Raw genomic sequence first — 19,144 nt, 5'->3', positions numbered from 1 at the left:
TTTCTATAATAATATTATATGCGGTTTTAAGGAACATGCATTTTTTTTTTACATATGAATATCTTGGACATCAGTAGAAGTCCCCCAGAAACTTTTATTTCTAAGTTTAATTGAGAAGCTGTTTAAACACACATACGTACATTTATACACATTGGATATTTTTTTCTAAGTCTGTGCCAATGCATTTTAGGTGTGTTCCCTAGAATAATAATTGGGGAGGTGACACTGCACTCCTCATTATGTTCTTCACGATTCAGTACCAGCAAAGCTTACTGCTCTGTAGCAAGCAAAGTTCAGAAACCGAATATATTTTTAATGTTATCTAATCATGGTCCTGTTGCAAATAGTTTGTGCACTGGTACTCATCCACAGTTTCAACAGCACCATATTAAAAACAAAAGCAAAAACAAACCAACCAGCCAGGTTCAGTGGTCCAGTAGGGTAAAGTAAGTGAAAAAGCTTTCTTTCCTGGGGGACTCCACGAAAAGGCTGTGCTGATGATACCGTTTTTGTCAGTCACAGATGAAGTCACATTATTGAGACGTATCTAACTGAGTTCCTGGTGGGATGAGAGCGTTCGTGGAATTCACTGGGAATGTTTTCTTAAAGAGTGATACTTTCTTTCCACCAAGCAGGAGCCAGTTCTGACAGCAGCTGGTCTCTCACAAATAGAAATTTGATGGAACGTACAGAACATCTGTTAACATTTTAGAAGATTCAGAATAGGACTCTTGAATGACACGTCTCCTAAAAAGTTAGAATGTTGTGTTGCTTCTCAGAATAACTACTGAAAATCATTAAATCTTGTTCTCTAGACTAGCTCTTATTAGATAGAAAGTGAACTTGAAAACAGAATGCTTCTATGAAAATCTTAACACCACGTGCCAAGAAGTATTTCCTACATAGTCATGAGTTACCATTTATGATGAAAGAGTCAGTATGATGCCTCTTATTAGGTATTTTATTTTTAACCAGTGATAAATTCCACAAGTGTTTGAAAAGAAGAAATTTTGAGTTCATTTCTTTATAGCATTTTAGGTCGTCATATGTTTATCCCATTTCATGTGACTTAAAAATTTGTGGTTTTGGGGCGCCTGGGTGGCGCAGTCGGTTAAGCGTCCGACTTCAGCCAGGTCACGATCTCGCGGTCCGTGAGTTCGAGCCCCGCGTCGGTCTCTGGGCTGATGGCTCAGAGACTGGAGCCTGTTTCTGATTCTGTGTCTCCCTCTCTCTCTGCCCCTTGCCCGTTCATGCTCTGTCTCTCTCTGTCCCAAAAATAAATAAACGTTGAAAAAAAATATATTAAAAAAAAATTTTGTGGTTTTATGACATCTGGGTAATTAGCAAGAAATGCTGTTTTATCTGTGACTTTCTTTTGTGAAATCTATTAGTGTACTACTTTTAGGAAAAGCAATGTAAATGCTTTCATTATTTTCACTTCTAGTACTGATGATGAATATTCTTTTCTTTCTTTCTTTCTTTCTTTCTTTCTTTCTTTCTTTCTTTCTTTCTTTCTTTCTTTCTTTTCTTTCTTTCTTAACCATCCAAGACATCTTTTACCATTTTTATTTGGAGTGTCATTTGGTACACAGTCTCTCTCTCTAAGGCAATTTGAGAGTACTTAACATCTTAAATATGAAGAGTCTAAAACCTAGCCATCTTATTTCTAGGTACCTTACTATAGGGATATGAAAACAAATGAGTGAAGATATACACACAAAAGTAAGCACTCAAGTGGCATTTGAGAAAAATTGAAGTCCATGTAAATGTCTGTCAGTAGGGATATGGTCAAATAAATACTGACATATAAGTACCATCTAGTCACAATGAAGAGAGAGAATGTTGGAAAGATTTCCAAGCTGTAATATTAATATTAAAAACAAGAAGAAAGAAAAGCGTTCAAGCACGTATAATATGCTTCCATGTGCATTACTGTAATGCTTGTAGATGTATAGGAAAGAGAGAAGTCAGCGGTGATTTTTCCTCGTAAGCCTGCTGCACACAGCTGTTGTGGTTGTGCACTGAGCAAGACAGCCAGCCGAAACAGTGAGAGCAGAATGAAATCCTTCCATCCCACTTGTCTCTTGCCCAAGCACAGTCCTCGCATACACTGGACCATATCCTCCCAAAGGTGCTACTTTATCTGATGATCACAAACGTTTCATATGGGCTCCTGATCACCCTAACTGCTGAGGCCCAAGCTCTGTATATGTGCAGCTGGGGGCTGCTTTCACTGTCTCATTTATATACATCTAGTACCTTTTGTGTTATTTTTGAACATGCAAATAGTATATTTGTAATTTAAAAGGAAGCATAAATTGAATTAGCAATACAGTTGATCAATGAGATAGAGGCATATATACATATAAAGCATCAGATGTACTGTAAAAGAATCCTTTCTGGGGCAGCAAACTTGGTTTTCCACTAGTGTAATCTGAGAAAAATCAATGTGGCGATATGTATGTACTGTTAATATCTCAAATTAAAATAACAACTGCTTCCCTAGAGTTTTTCTTAAGTGTCAGGGTTTCTCAAGGAAGAAGAAGAAGAAAAAAAAAAGATTAAAGTGGGAAAGCTCCTTGAGGCAAACCAAATACCTGTCATTTGAGCAAGTTAGCAGGATCCATTAAGGAGGTGAAAATGGGCATTCTGTACCATGAAAGCAGAACTCTCAGATCTCTGGGAGGTAACTCAGTGGGTTTGAAGAGCCTAAAATGAAGCTGTTTGATTTTTGTAGCAAGTTTATATAGATTTCCAAGTGGGAATGAGCTTGATGCTGAATTAATTTGACTTTCCCACTAATGTGGTAGGTGATGGTTGCCGAAGCCTTGGACATTTCCAGAGAAACCTACTTGGCCATTCTGATGGACCGGTCCTGCAATGGCCCCATGCTGGTGGGCAGCCCTCAGGGGGGCGTTGACATCGAAGAGGTGGCCGCTTCGAATCCAGAGCTTATTTTTAAGGTGTGTTTGTATTCCTGACTATGCTGTGTTCATTGACTATTGTTGCACGAGCTGTTAAAGATTTAATGTGCAGTCTGAGGCTGGTAGCAGCACGTTCGTTCCTGGGATTTAAGGCATGAAAGACCTTGAGTCCTTTTTCTTACTGAGCACTAAGCTGAGGTTGGGCAGAACCAAGGTATTCCCTATCCAGGGTCTTTTTCTTTGCTTTCCCCCTCCATCTCTTTATTCCTCCTTCCTGCCTTTTCTTCCTTTCTCATTTCTTCCATACCCTGCCCCAAGAATTAACCAATGGGAGAGGACTGTGGTGCTTCCATTTCCCCCGGTTGACTCCACCCCACCGCACAGTGTGTATGATCCAGAAATCCGCTCCTAGGACACCAGATGTGAGCTGGAGACTGCCATGATGTCTTTCAGTACAGCTTATGTAAACCGGAATCCTTCAGAGGCCCAGATTCTATCAGTGTGCTTCAGTCCTTTAAAGCTTGCCCTTAGTATCTGGTCACAGATCTGGCTGAGGTCAAATCCTAACTCACCAGCAAGCATCTCAGTGTTTCCAGGCCTCATTGTGTTTGAATCACTTCAGTGATTTCCACCCCACAGAATTGTGAGAAATAATGAGGTATGTGTACAAAGTGCTTCTCAACCTACCTCAGCTGTGAGAAGAAAAATCTACGGTCTTTAGAACTGTAATTCTGGTTTTTAATTTGGGGTTCTTGGTGTCAAAAAATCACATTAGAAATTTTTAGCAGAAAGGTTTATTATTTATTTTAGAATGTGATTTTGTTTCCCTTCAAAAAGCAGGAGTTTTTTTTTCCTGAACCTCTTTGTTTAGATCAGGTACTGATACTTTGGGTGATTGGTTTTGGAATATTTTCACCAACATTACATCTTTTAGGTTAGCTACCTTGGAAGTTAAGTTGAGACTTTACATGCTAGCTTACCAATAATACCTACTCATTTTCAAAATTACTGTGATTTAAACAAGCCATTCCATTTGTGAAGAGAACACCTGAAATAATGTATATGAACAGCACTTAGTATCTTGGAGAGAATGGCACTTTGTAGAGCTCAGGTATTATTAATAATTATCATCATCAATAGGGTATTTAAATCATATGGTAATATTTAACCTACATATGACAAGCTCTAAACTTAACAGCAATATTAGGCAGGAAAACCTTACTCTGGAAGTCTTCCAAAAGATGTCATAAAAATTAACTGACTAAATATTCGTCGGTGCCATCTGTATAGTAATTAAAAGTGAAAACTGGCATCCGATTGTCTTGTCAGCATGCCACCCTGAAGAATTACATAGTTTTTGGAAAGGCTGTGTTTTAGATGGTCTGCTAATTAAAACATACCCTATAGGCAGCTGCAGTAGCCCTGCTCGGAGATCTTTGGAAAGGTGCCACCCTTGAATTACTCATTTGCAAATAAATACTGAGCCTTTTCTTTCCAGGTTGTGAATCTTTTCATTTGCCTGTCTTGAGTTTTCCTTATTTTATTCATTTTTTCCTAGGAAGAAATCGACATTATTGAAGGGATAAAGGACAGCCAAGCTCAGAGGATGGCAGAAAACCTAGGCTTCCTTGGGCCTTTGAAAAACCAGGTACCTGAGCATTTGGAGGCCACTGTGCATATGACTTGTTTCAGAAAATGTGTGCTACCTTCCTTACTTGCCTCTGATGTTTGTGCTTCTCCAGGACCCAGGATTATTTATTTGTCTAACCATTTCTCCCCAGTCGTTTGTGATGAAGAAAAATATTTCCCTTGTGTTCTAGAAAAGGGTGTTGATGAGATGTGTTCAAATATACGTGTGAGCGTTGTGCGCGGATACATGCGTTTTGCTGTGTATGTTAGTCTCTCTGTTTTTTTCTGCAGCACTACAGTGCCAGCCCATGAATTAGATGAGGCAGCATAGTGGTGAGAGGGACAGGCTGTAGAGTCAGGCAGACCTGAGTTTGAATCCTGTACTGCCATCCAGCATGCCTGATTCCACCCATCTGAATGTCTGTCATCGTCTGTGAAATGGGGATAATGAGACCCCAAATGAGAGGCCTCTTGTTAGGACGGAGTAAGCCCAGTACACAGGTGCTTAGTCAGTACTCCAGAAAGGTCAGCTGTTATTGTTATTAATAATACACATTACTTAACTAATTGCTATTCTTTCATAGCTAGTGGGATTTGAGATGAATATTAATGGCCTGAAAGTGATACTTCACTGAAAACAGCTTAAATTATGCCAATTTAAGAATCATATCTCATGGCTTCAAAGACAGAAAAACTGTCCTCTGAGCTGTTGGGGGAGAGACTCTGTCTTGAGCTTCACAGTTCTGCGTTGTCCTTGGTCCAGCCCACCGAGCCGCATTGGGTGTTTACATGAGCAAGCTTCTTTGTCTCACAGTTAAACGAGAAGGATTTACTGGCTGTTTTCTTCCTTCTCCACTACCAAGAGAAGCCACCTTAATAACCCAAGGTCCTGTGTGTATGTATATATGAGTGTGTACGTGAGTATGTGTGTGTTTCCTGGGGCCCCCAATGGTTCCAGATTTCCTGCTATTTAGCTGGGCAACATTCCTCTGATAAACAGATTTCACACTCTTTTCTTTTTCTTTTGATTGACTCTATCTCTAGAAATTGAAGGCTGGAAATAGGCAAATCATAGAAGGGTAAAGCAGAGTAAGGCTTTAAAAATATCTATGTTTGAATTAAGAGAGGACAGCACTTACTTGAACTTGGGAGGAAAGGCTCCCTTGGAAGGTGGAAGGTTCAAGATGGAAGAAGGGGCAGGAACATGTGGGACTAAACCTTAGCAGGAGAAAGAGCCAGGACTCAGTGGACAGTTACAAGAACTAATTGTCACTTCTGAGACTGTCAAAGAGATGTCAAGTTAGTGACGTGCTGAAAGGAAGTTATCGTGGATTCCTGAGTAAGGGCTGCCGTGGTTGGAGTCACCTCCTGAGAATGAGGTCACTAATTAGCTTAGCCGTCCACTTGACACTTATTGTGGGACTTCTTGTGTAGGGGTGTGGTCACTGAGACCGTTCTTCCATAGGGTCCCCATGTTCTAGAGACGCTGCCCTACAGTCAGCTCCAGAATGTGCTCCGTAACCCTGTTCACATTCTCTGTCTGCCTCTGCACATCGCTGTCTGTCTTACTTAGTTGCAGTCGCCTTTGTAGATCCTGGCGTGCACCATGGAAGGGACATTGTCAGCTTTGCTCACTGCTCTGTTGGAAGCGAAGTTCTTGGCAGGTATATCAGATGCCCTGCAAACATTCATCATATGCGTGAATAGGTGCTACAACACGTCCAGGATATCCACTTCGAAGAGCTTCCTGGGGAGTTGGTGATAGGCAGGAGAATAAATCTGGAGCGGGCAAATCTGCTAACCCCTAGGCTTGACAGCTCAGGAGGTGAATGTGACAGAGAGTTCTAGAGAAGGCAGTAATAGTTCTAGGGACCCCAGAAGATAGTTTCCACCACTCTTCATTTAGAAGAGAAATTTAAGAGTCGTAGCTCTTTAAATGGTTGAATCACGTTTTTTTTCCAGCACCTCAGACACTCTGGGTTTAAATGAATTACCTGCGGAAGGAAGATGAGCATGCAAGTTCTCAGGGGTCATGAAGAGCTATAATGTCATTGGATTTTTGACTTAAATGTGCTAAGGAAAGGAAGGAAGTTTTGAATTCATTTTTTTTCCTGTTAGTTTTTTTTTTTTTTTTTCATTGCCGACCACATGAAAGCCTTTAAATCTCCGTTTGCTCAGCAGAGTTGGAGTGAGCTCTCCCTGGGTGCTGCTCACTCTGCCGGACCCTGGAAAACGCGATGAGAAATAGCCACTGTTCTCCAGGGGCTCCCAGAACAGTGATCAGGTGCTGGTAGCGATTATAGGGACAGGGAGTAGGAAGGAGAGCGAGGGTAATCCTAGTTGTAGGTGTGTGGGAATGTGTTCATCTAGGGACACCTGATTTTATTTGTACGCTAGGAAGGAGACTGTATGTGTGCTGGAGTAGTAGGTTCGGGAATGCATTAGGATGCTTCCTTAAGCCACGGGGATCAGTGAAATGTTCCAGAAAGTCCGTGTCTAGTAAGCAGAGGCTTCCTCGCAAGAAAAGGAGACTTGGGAGGAGGCTCCCAAGAAGAGAAAGCATGAAAATTTTGTTTTTATGTTTTTATCCATTTTTGAGAGAGAGACAGAGTACGAGTGGAGGAGGGGGCAGATAGAGAGGGAAACACAGAATCCAAAGCAGGCTCCAGGTTCTGAGCTGTCAGTACAGAGCCCAGTGCAGGGCTTGAACCCATGAACCGTGAGATCATGACCTGAGCCGAAGTCAGATGCTTAACTCACTGAGCCACCGAGAGCTCCAAGAAGATTATTTAAATGACCATCGATCAGTGATCCTTTGGTCAAGAAATGGTACTTTCAAGGTACCTTAGATTCAGTGTGACCTTGAACATTACTTAATTTTCATCTAGGATATGGTTTAGGCATGTGGAGGCTGTGCTCTCTTGGATGAACAACTTACAAAATGATTATCTTGTAAAGTTACTAATATCTTTCCAACCCATGCCTGTTGTGTCTGAACTCAGTGAGGTATTCACGTTAGACTTAAAGAAATATCACCTGGTACAGAAATTACCAAGTATGTGTTCCTGACAGAATTCATTTCAGCAAGAATTGGTTGAAAAGACTAAAGCCACAGGAAAGCAGAAAAGGACTGAAAATTCATAGATCTGTCAATTGCGTTAGTTATCCTCTATACTATTAACTTCTTTTTTTTTCTTTTTTTTTAATGTTTATTTCTTTTTGAGACAGAGAGAGACAGAGCATGAGCAGGGAAGGGGCAGAGAGAGAGGGAGACACAGAATGTGAAGCAGGCTCCAGTCTCTGAGCTGTCAGCACAGAGCCCGATGCGGAGCTCGAACTCACGAACTGTGAGATCATGACTGGAGCCGAAGTCGGACGCTTAACCAACTGAGCCACCCAGGCGCCCTAATACTATTAATTTCTGAAACATAAGCACCCTGTATTGTCAATATGCAACTTCAGTATTTAAGCTAATGAAAAGATTTGATGGGCCCAGTTAAAAAAGATCACCAATACCTCTGGGAATGGTTTGTCCCTGTGGCTAGCTTTAAGAACTGTGTGTGAATGTTGATGACATTGGTTCCTGGAGTCAAACCAAAATATTGCTAAAAATTTTAAGCTATTCAAACACTTTTGAAGGTACCTGGAAATTTGTCAGGGTTTCGTACATATGGCCCAAAGGATATTTGATTTTAGGCATCGTAATTTTTTAAATTGCTTAGCAAACAACCTTAAAATAACATTAATTGGTGGCAAAAGAAGAGAAAACAAATAGTCTGTAGAGTGTGGTTATGAACTGAGGAAGTAGGTGGCAGTAGGAAGCTGGCTGCCTGTAAGGTAAACAGCAGAATGTTTCCTTTGACTTGTGTTTAGTTTATTCTTTAAATCTGAACATGTTTGGAAAACTGGGGAGCTAACCCCCACTTTTCCCAGGCCCTGCCATTTCTGTTGTCGCACCTGCTCAGACTGACACATTTGCCTGCCTGGCCTTCACAGTCATTTACTTGGATGGCCTCTGGAACAGGGCACGTTCAGTCTCCAAGCCAGGCTGGTTCTCCCTTTTTTAGATCTTACATCGCAGATTTTGTAACACGTATCCCTTAGAGATCTCACAACGCAAATCTAATCATGCTTCAGTCCTGCTCAAAAAAATGCTTATGGTCTGTCTTTGTACAGAAGTGAACAGTTCTAACAGTGAATACCCCCAACTGCTGTGTTAGTATGTGATTGTAGTGGCACTAATGTTTAGAAAATTCGGGCTTCATGGTAAGTTACGTTGATAGAAGCTTAAGAAACATTGTTTCTTTTTAAAATTTTTTTCATGTTTATTTATTTTTGAGAGAGACCGAGAATGAATGGGGGAGGGGCAGAGAGAGAGGGAGTCACAGAATCTGAAGCAGGCCCCGGGTTCTGAGCCATCAGCACAGAGCTGATGCGGGGCCCAAACCTATGAACCACAAGATCATGACCTGAGCTGAAGCCAGATGCTTAACTGACTGAGCCCCCCAGGTGCCCTGAGGCTTAAGAAGTTTTGAAGTGACCCAGTTATCCACTGACAAATAAGTGGATCCGCAACAGAAGGTTGTTTAGCTTTGAGAAAGAGGAAGATTCTGACGAGGCATGAACGAACCATGAGACATTGTGCTAAGTAAAATTAGCCCGTCACAAAAAGATACATACGATTCCATTTATATGAGGAGCCTAGCGTTGTCAGATTCATAGTGATGGAAGGTAGAACGGTCGTTGTCAGACTAGGGGAGGGGAGAACGGGGAGTTGTTATTTAATGGGTATAGGGTTTCAGTTTTGCAGGATGAGAAAGTTTTGGAGCGTGGTTGCATGACACGGTCAGTATACTTAACACCATAGGAATGTACACGCAGAAATGATTGGGATCGTGAATTTTATAGTATGTGTATTTCTAAAAAGAAGAAAGTTTTTTTTTTTCTTCAACGTTTTTATTTATTTTTGGGACAGAGAGAGACAGAGCATGAACGGGGGAGGGGCAGAGAGAGAGGGAGACACAGAATCGGAAACAGGCTCCAGGCTCCGAGCCATCCGCCCGGAGCCTGACGCGGGGCTCGAACTCACGGACCGCGAGATCGTGACCTGGCTGAAGTCGGACGCTTAACCGACTGCGCCACCCAGGCGCCCCTAAAAAGAAGAAAGTTTTAAAGGACCTGGGATAAGATCTTATACATGTAGGCACCCAGAAGATGTTTTCTGTTATGTAGTTTCTCCTCATTATCGAATCAGCCATTAATTGAGCCAGTATTTTATTGCGTGTTGACTGCACAGAGGCTGTGTGGGTACAGGATAGCCTGCATGCCTCTCTCATGCAAAACAGTGCAGGCTCAGATCAGTGGCCTAGAAAACCCCCCGAAATACAAGTCTGTTTGGCAGTGAGTTACATATCAGCTTTGCATTGTAACTCAAAATCCATTTGGATAAAAAAAAAAAAAAAGTAAACATCAAATAAAAGAAATCTTACAGTATTTGAAAAAACTAATTGGAGAACCTCAGAGTGAGACCATCGTTCTTAAAGTCTGACCCAAAGCTAGAAGCACTGAATGAAGAGTTCCATTATTACTGTTTTATGTGGCAGAAATAACAGACCCATGGGTGAAAGGTAAATGTTAAAGGAGAAGAATACTTGCAATTTACATGGGATGATGAGCTAATTTCCTTCATGTAAAAACCCTTCTTATAACTCAGCGAGAAAAAGACTAAAATCTCAACAGAAGAATAGGCAAAATTCACAGAAAAGGAAATACACATGTCTCTTAAGCTCAGAGAATAATGCTTAAATTAACTAATAGTAGGAGTAGTCTATATGAGAGACCCATTTTTACCCAGCATATTGGCAAAGATTGATAGCCTGTGGTTGTGAGTAGAAAAACAATTTCTATGATCCTCGTTTGTGTAGTGGGAAATTAGTGAGAGCTTCTACCAAGAATTATTTAAGATCACCTTTTATTATTTAAAATCCCCACATCTCTTTCTTTGCTCTACTCTGGGGAATTTATCCTTTAGATATACATACAGAAATGGATGAGGCAACATTTTAAGTAATGTCAAGCTATTGGAAATCTAAAGGCTATTGTTTAAGAGACAGGTAAACTGAATTATGGTAAATCCATTCAATAAGCTATTCTGTAGGGGCGCCTGGGTGGGTCATTCGGTTAAGCGTCTGACTCTTGGTTTCACCTCAGGGTCATGGTCTCATGGTTTGTGGATTTGAGTCCTGCATCAGGCTCCATACTGACTGTGGGGAGCCTGTTTGGAATTTTCTCTGTCTGCAACCTTCCCACTTGTGTACTCTTGCTCTCAAGATAAATTAAAAAAAAAAAAAAAAAACTAAAAAAAAAAAAGGTATTATGTAGCCACTTATAAGAGTAAGATCATTGTATTTGTGTGGCTGGTGAAGGCTTTCTAAAATCTGTTACGTGAAGAAACAAAGTATAGAACCAAGGTGGTTTTTGCTAGAAAGGTGAGCGCAGAATATGTATACTTGCACATACACAGACTGTCCCTCAGTGAAGCACCAGCCAGGAAGGGGGCTGCTGCTGGATGAGACGGGAGCCGTGTGGCTGGGGAGTCTGGTGAAGGTTCATAGGGTGACCCTTGTGTAGCCAGAAAAAAAAAATCAGTATTAAAAAATATTCAGTCTTACTCATTATGTGTGTTTACTTATAGCTACTGGGTTTCAAATTAGGATTTAAGAAAGTTTATATAACAATATACATATATGAGAAAAGAAAGATATGTATGTGTATATGTATATATGATAAAGACCATGTGAATTTAATTTCCAGGAGTTTTTCAGTCAGTACTGGAACAGAGAAAGTACTCTCAGTGTTTAACCACAGTGGGACTTTATTCTAGGGACTTGGTTACATGGTGATTCAAGAGTTGAGAAATTCCAGAATGGGCAGAGGCAAGGTAGAGCTAAGCCATAGCAGGAAATTGTTGCTCCCTGCATGCTGGAGGGACCACGTGAGGACGTGGTATTTCTGTATCTTGGGATACAGAAGGTAGAACCCTGCTGGGCTTCTGGTGGTTGCTAAAGCCAGTGAAGGTGATGCCTTTTTTTTTTTTTTTTAATATTCAGTTTATTTTTGAGAGAGATTGAGAGACAGCCTAAGCATGGAAGGGGCAGAGAGAGGGGGAGACACAGAATCTGACGCAGGCTCCAGGCTCTCAGGGCCTGACATGGGGCTCGAACTCATGCACCATGCAATCATGACCTGAGCCGAAGTCGGACGCTTAATGGACTGAGCCACCCAGGCGCCCCTGGAGGAGCTGTGTTTGCAAAGCAGGAGAGGTGTCCAAGTACCCCAGCTTTTCCATTTCTCCTACCTCTCGTCTCCTTCCACTGCCTCCCATTGGCTGAACTGCGCTGGAAACCATCTAGCCCAGGAGCCTTGGAAACTCAGCCTCCAAGTGTCAGCTCCCCTGATATACATAATAAGGATGGAGAAAAGCCAGAACTGGGTCTGAGGACAAAAATGCAGGGCTAGAACGATGAGCAAAAATGTTGCCAAGGGAAAATTATGGCTAGGCAGTAATAAAAATAATAAAAATTTTAATAATAAAAAGATGGCCCCAAGCGTGAGACTGATCCCCAGCATTCAGCCATAATTGTACACAAGTCTTGCTGTGTTGCATCACAGGTGTTCACTACAGGTGTGAGCTTTCCAGGGTGGTGTCAGGCCTCCTCTGTGATGTCTTCCCCTCACCCCTGTTCACACAATGCCAGCATGCTGTGACATAGGCCATGAATAAAAGTTGGTTGAAAACAATGATTGGGTGAGTGAATTTCAAGCAGCCTTGAGAAAAATGAAGTCAGGGCATACCATCAGGGAAACTTGGGATACTGTTGCTCTTTGTGGAGTATGCCTTTGTGACAGACTGTTCAGTTTGAACGGGCTGGGCTGTTCAGTAACTGCACTGTGTAGGACTTTCATCTTCCTATCTTGCAACAGTTTCCATAAGACACTCAGTAATTGTTGTTTCGCAGGTTATAGGTTTGGGCTGATGAATGTTAATAACTTTTATTTTAGCATAATAAGGAAAACCTGGTCATTATAAACTCTCAAAATCATGTTTACATTTTACTTAAATGGAGATTGTTTATATTAACGATTGTGGCTCATACTGCATCATAGCTTGGCTAATAGGAACATGAAAATTTACAAAAAGATTAACGTTTCTTAGGCTGTACTGAAAATATCTTGTTTTCCTGATAACGGTCTTTCTTGGTGTCTGGAGGAAAGTTGAGCAATTCCTTCTAATGAATAGAAGTAGAAATTAAAATACTTAATGCTTTTCTCTTTTTCACTTCAGAAAACCCGACTGAACGTAAAGACATAACTTAATATATTTAAGGTTACATTAATACAGCAAAATAAATGTTCTTTTACTGCTTTGGTGTAATTTCATTGTACTTGATCCTGTTTAGGCTGCAGACCAAATTAAGAAGCTGTATAATCTCTTCCTGAAAATTGATGCCACTCAGGTGGAAGTGAATCCCTTTGGCGAAACCCCAGAAGGACAAGGTAACCAGAACAACAACAACAACAACAACAAAGAAACAAATGAGTATAATCATTTATGCAAGCTATGAATTAAATTGTACAAAAGACTGTAGCAGTAGCTTTGCATTCATTTTGTTCCGTAATTTAATTTCTGCCATGGTTTCGAATGCTCCGTGGTACGGTTGAACATTTCAGGACTTGAGTTTGTTTGCAGTCAGATGCCAGGCCTCAGGGGAAGCTCCTTGTTTTATTTGGAAACATCCATCCACCAGCACCGCCTTGTTTCTTCGGGGCCATTCTTGCTTATCGTGTGGTAAAAATTTGGGTAGAAATGGGATCCTCTCCATTGGGGTGTAATGAATGCACCTGCTTTTTATGGAGCTAGAAATGCTTGAAGATTTTTAGTTTGCCTAAATCTGTACAAAATCACTTTGTTCTCCCCTGCTGGATTTATATCATCATAGTGAGACCCTAGTGCCCACGATCCAATTTACTTACTTACTTACTTACCAACTTACTTAGTTACTTAGCTTCTGATTCAGGTGGGAAAATGTTTCCCCAACTTCCCTTGCAGGGAAGGTTTTTTCCTACCCATCAGGTAATTAAAAAGTATAAAGAACTGTTTTCTATGTCAGCACCCATCACCATTTCCCTGTGCCTTATATACAGCTAGTGTTCAGTAAATTCTTTTTAATTCGATAACAAAAGCTTGTGAATGTGCGTGTGTTTAAAGGTAGAGGCTGGCCTATCAGGTGGATAGGATATGGATACCAATATGTAAGTTCCATGAACCTTGTCTTTTTTTTTTTTTTTAGCACATTTCACTCCCAATGTCTTGTATGGTATCTAGCATTTTGTGGGCAGTTCGTAAAGAGGGATTTGCCACTGAGTTGGTACATTAGGTGATCTGTTATGTGCAAATACAACCAGCTAGTAAGCCGAGGTGGACAGTACACTGTTTTACAAAGGGGCCTGGGTTCAAATTCTGGGTCTGCCATGTTCTGGCCACAGACCTGGGCTACGCCTTGGAGTTTGTTTGTTGTTTTGTTTCTTACTCCGAAAGAGTGGTAAAAATGGTCACTGTCGTATCGAGTGGTTGTCAAATGAGGTGACTGGTGTTTGTGTAAGCATCCGCTGTCGCACACAAAATGGATGAGCACCACACATTCATAGATGCTTCTCTTCTCAGATAGTCCAGGAAAAACTGCCAACAAGCAAAACTCCAGGACCAGGTGCTTCACAGGTGAATTATACTAAATATTTAAATAAGAGTTAATACTTACTTTTCTCAAAATATTTCAAAAGACGGAAGAGGAAAGAAAGCTTTCAAATCCATTCTGTGAGGCCAGCATTACCTTGATACAAAAACCAGAAAAAGATACTACAAAAAAAGAAAACTATAGGCCAGTATTTCTGATTAACATAAATACAAAAATCCTTAACAAAATATTAGCAAACCAAATTCAACAAAACTTTGAAAAGATCATTCACTGTGATCAAGTGGGATTTATTCCTGGGATGCCAGGTGGTTCAATATTTGCAAATCAATTGGAATGATACATCACATCAACAAGAGAAAAGATAAAAACCTTATGATCATTTCAATAGATGCAGGAAAAGCATATGATAAAGTACAATATCCATTTGTGATAAAAACTCTCAACAAAGTAGGTTTAGAGGGAACATATCTCAACTTAATAAAAGTCATCTATGAAAACCCACAGGTAACAGCATACTTAATGGTGAAAGATTAAGAGGTTTCCCTCTAGGATCAGGAAAGAGACAAGAATGTCCAGTCTCACTAGTTTTATTCAATATAGTACTGGAAGTCCTAGCCACAACAATCAGACATGAATGAATGAATGAATGAATGAATGAAAAATAAATAAATGGAATCCAAAGTGGAAAGGAAAAAAATAAAACTTTCACTGTATGCATATAGCATGATACTATATATATAGAAAATCTGAAAGACTCCACTAAAAAGCTGCTAGAACTGATAAATGAATTCAGTAAAGCCACAGTATACAAAATCAATATATAGAAATTCATTGCATTTCTATACACTAATAATGAAGTGACAGAGAAGTTAAGAAAACAATCCCATTTGCAGTGGCACCCAAAATAATAAAATACCTAGGAATAAATTTAACCAACAATGTGAAAGTCCTGTATTCCAAAAATTATAAAACATTGGTCAAAGAAATTGAAGATGACACAAATGAAAGATATTCCATGCTCATGATCGGGACAACAAATATTGTTAAAATGTCCATACTGAACAAAGCAATGTACAGATTTAATGCACTCCCTATCAAAATACCAACAGCATTTTTCACAGAATTAGATCAGGTAATCCTAACATTTGTATGGAGTCACAAAAGAGCTTGAATAGCCAAAGCAGTCTTGAAAAAGAACCAAACTGGAGGTATCACAATCCCGGTTTTCTTTTAAAAAAAAAAATTTTTTTTTTCACGTTTTATTTATTTTTGAGACAGAGAGAGACAGAGCATGAACGGGGGAGGGGCAGAGAGAGAGGGAGACACAGAATCGGAAGCAGGCTCCAGGCTCTGAGCCATCAACCCAGAGCCCGACATGGGGCTTGAACTCACGGACCGCGAGATGGTGACCTGAGCCAAAGTCGGACTCCCAACCGACTGAGCCACCCAGGCGCCCCACAATCCCGGTTTTCAAGATATACTCCAAAGCTATATTGATCAAAAAAGTATGGTACTGGTACAGAAATAGAGACATTACGACAAAGGAGACAATATGAAATGGGAAAAAGTTTCTTAAAAAATGGTGTTGGGGAAACCAGACAACTACATCCAAAAGAATGAAACTGGACCAACTTTCTTACACCACACACAAAAACAAGCTTGAAGTGGATTAAAAATCTAAATGTTAAGACCTGAAATCACAAAAAAAATCCTAGAAGAAAGTACAGGCAGTAATTTTTCTGACATTGTCTGTAACAGTATTTTACTAGATATGTCTCCTGAGGCAAGAGAAACAAAAGCAAAAATAAACTACTGGGGTTACATCAAAATAAAAAGCTTTTACACAGCAAAGGAAACCATCAACAAAACAAAAAGACAATGGGAGTATTGAATTGGGAGTATTGAATTGGGAGTATTGAATTAGGAGTACTCCCTATTGAATGGGAGTAGATATTTGCAAATGATATATCTGATGAGGGGTTAATATCCAAAATATATAAAGCACTTACACAATTCAGCACCAAAAAACCTAAGCCAATTAAAAATGGCAGAAGACATGAACAAACATTTCTCCAAAGAAGGCATACAGATGACCAATAGACATGTGAAAAGACACTTAACACCGCTCATCATCAGGGAAAAAAATCAGAACCACAATGAGATCACTTCACACCTTTCAGAATGGCTAAAATAGAAAACGTAAGAAACAAGCGTATGTGAGGATAGGGGGAAAAAGGAACCCTTGTGCACTGTTGGTGGGAATGCAAAGTGGTGTACCCACCATGGAAAACAATGTGGAGATTCTTAAAAAATTTAAAAATAGAATTACTACTGGATATTTACCCAAAGAAAACGAAAACACAAATTCAGTATATATGCACCCCTCTGTTTATTGTAGCATTATTTACAATAGTCAAGATATGGAAACAACTCCAATGTCCATCTATAGATAAGTGGATAAAGAAGTGTGTGTATGCATATGTGGTGTGTGTATGTATGTGTGTATATATACATAGGTGTGTACACCTATGTATATATACACACATACATATAAATATATATACACTTATATATACAAATGTATGTATATACATACAGTGGAATATTACTGAGCCATAAACATGAATGGAATCTTGCCATTTGCAACATGGATGGATCTAGAAGATATAATGCTAAGTTGAATTAAGTCAGAGAAAGACAAACCTTAAGATTTCGTTCACATGTGGAATTTAAGAAAGAAAACTAATGAACAACAAAAAAGGGACAAACAAAAAAACACACTCTTAAATGCAGGGAAGAAACTGGTGGTTGCCAGAAGGGAGGTAGGTGTGGGATATAGGTGTAATAGGTGAAGGAGATTAAGATACTCATTGTGATGAGCACTGAGTAATGTGTAGAATTGTTGAGTCACTATATCATACACCTGAAACGAATATAACACTGTATGTTAATTATGCCAGAATGTTTTAAAAAATACAAAATGGGGACAGTAATATTAATACCTACCTTAGAAGGTTGTTATGATGGTAATGTTCTCAGAACAAAGCATAGCATACAGTAAGAGGTACAGAAACGTTCGCTATTATGATTTTATTATTTCTTATCCTTTTGAAAGTCAAACAAATAATAGACATTGAAAGTAAAACATCATACAAAGATTAGGATTTGTTTAAAAATTTAATTGTCACCAACTGCACTGGAACTAATACAAAATAGCCCTCAATTCCCTCCATGAGTCTTTTGGTGTTTCTGGTGGAGGCTTCTGTATTCTTCTAATAAATTCTCCATTTTCATTGACAAATAGTTAAATTAAATGATAGGTATAAAAAAAGTAATCAGAAAAGGTATGGATTTCATCTTTTTACCTATTTTTTTCTTTTTTTTTTTTTCTTGTTGTAAGGATTTCAAGTTAGGATAGACAAATAGCTAATGTTTAGGAAGTCATTGGAAATAACATATTCCATGTTTTACACATGTGACCCACCAGATTTTTATTTGATGGGTCATTTGTAAGCAAACTGCCTTCATTTGTAAATATTTTTAAAATTCTGAGTATAAAATCATCAGTATTTCAGATAGAGAGGAAGTGAATGGAAGAAGATTCTGTTTTGAACTCACATGACATAGTGTACTGTGATAGACTTTTACATGCATTCTTTTTTATTACTTACAGCAACCCAGAAAAATAAGAGGAATTATTATCCGCATTTTACAGAGGATTGAAAATTAGTATGACTCCACCGTAGACATCCAGTTAGTGAAGCTGGAATTTGAACCCATGTCTCTCTCAGGACAGTGTACATGTTGGTTTCTACATACCAGACTGCCTTCTTTTCTACCTTTTTTTCCTCTTTAAACTGTTAATTTACTTTTATCAGAGTGATCTGGATGTAGTCTCCAGTTTGGGAATGTTAGTCAAAATTCATGCTGCCTTGAGTGGCTATTAATTACATCCCGGAAACAAAAGAGAAGGAAGTTCAATAGAAGTTCTTAAAGGTCATGGCTTGCTTTTCAAACTAGTATGCGTAAGCAACCTGGTTATTTCATATTTTTAAAAAAATGGAAATTCAGCCAAGGAGTTGGATAAAAATCATTCATTCAACTACTTTCATTCAACTCTTTGGTAAGTTGTCAGTCACGGGTTATAAGGATACAAGAAATTTTCCCTAGCGTGTATTTGTAAAACCTCAGGAAATTGGAAGTTTTTATTTTTTAACTATCAAGAGAAAGGAAATTCTTGAACTTTTTTAAAGGAATCATCATAAAATATATTCCGTGTATACAGCTCATTAAAGCATAAGTCTTATGTGATATTTTTAAGAGCAGAATTATCTTTAGCTATTAATTTGTTCATTGTACCATAAAAGTTCAGCTATTGAATTATAATCACAATTAAATGAGTATGTTGGTTTATAACTCTAATGAGCAGTAGTCAAATTAAACCCAATTAGGAAATGGTGATTAATGACCAAACGTACAAATTGATCTTCATCATTGTCACAATCCCCTAAAGCAATCCTTTATTTAGGAGCTGTAAAAAAAAATCATTTATATCCTAGAAGTATTAATAACCTTAATATTTATAATGTGAATATTTAATTTTTTCCATTTAGATCAGTAATAGCAGAGCCTATAACATTTCACATTAAAATTGTGATTTAATAATGACTCTTAATTTAGAAGTTTAAGGAGCTTGGCATCACACCAGACATTTTTACTTTAAGCTTATTCATTGCAGAGCTTCTTTGTAAGAGAATTTCTTCCATCTTCCATTGGTTAATGAGGACCATTTTTTAAACGTCCAGATGATTGGTCATATATTTGCACAGCAGATGA

General features: G+C 39.1%; 1 protein-coding gene across 2 annotated transcripts in view; it reads left to right on the top strand.

Moving 5' to 3' along the window:
* Positions 1-19,144, top strand: part of SUCLG2 (succinate-CoA ligase GDP-forming subunit beta) — a 332,149-nt gene that overhangs the window by 135,591 nt on the left and 177,414 nt on the right. For both annotated transcript variants that reach the window (XM_043587897.1, XM_043587896.1), the window contains exons 5-7: positions 2,811-2,963; positions 4,483-4,572; positions 13,013-13,109. In XM_043587897.1, coding sequence (XP_043443832.1) covers positions 2,811-2,963; positions 4,483-4,572; positions 13,013-13,109 — 340 coding nt within the window. The remainder of the gene's footprint in view (positions 1-2,810; positions 2,964-4,482; positions 4,573-13,012; positions 13,110-19,144) is intronic.

Source organism: Prionailurus bengalensis, chromosome A2 (assembly GCF_016509475.1).
Source record: "Prionailurus bengalensis isolate Pbe53 chromosome A2, Fcat_Pben_1.1_paternal_pri, whole genome shotgun sequence".
NCBI lineage: Eukaryota > Metazoa > Chordata > Mammalia > Carnivora > Felidae > Prionailurus > Prionailurus bengalensis.
The sequence above is the reverse complement of the archived record's forward strand: the minus strand, read 5'-3'. Positions and strand labels throughout refer to the sequence as shown.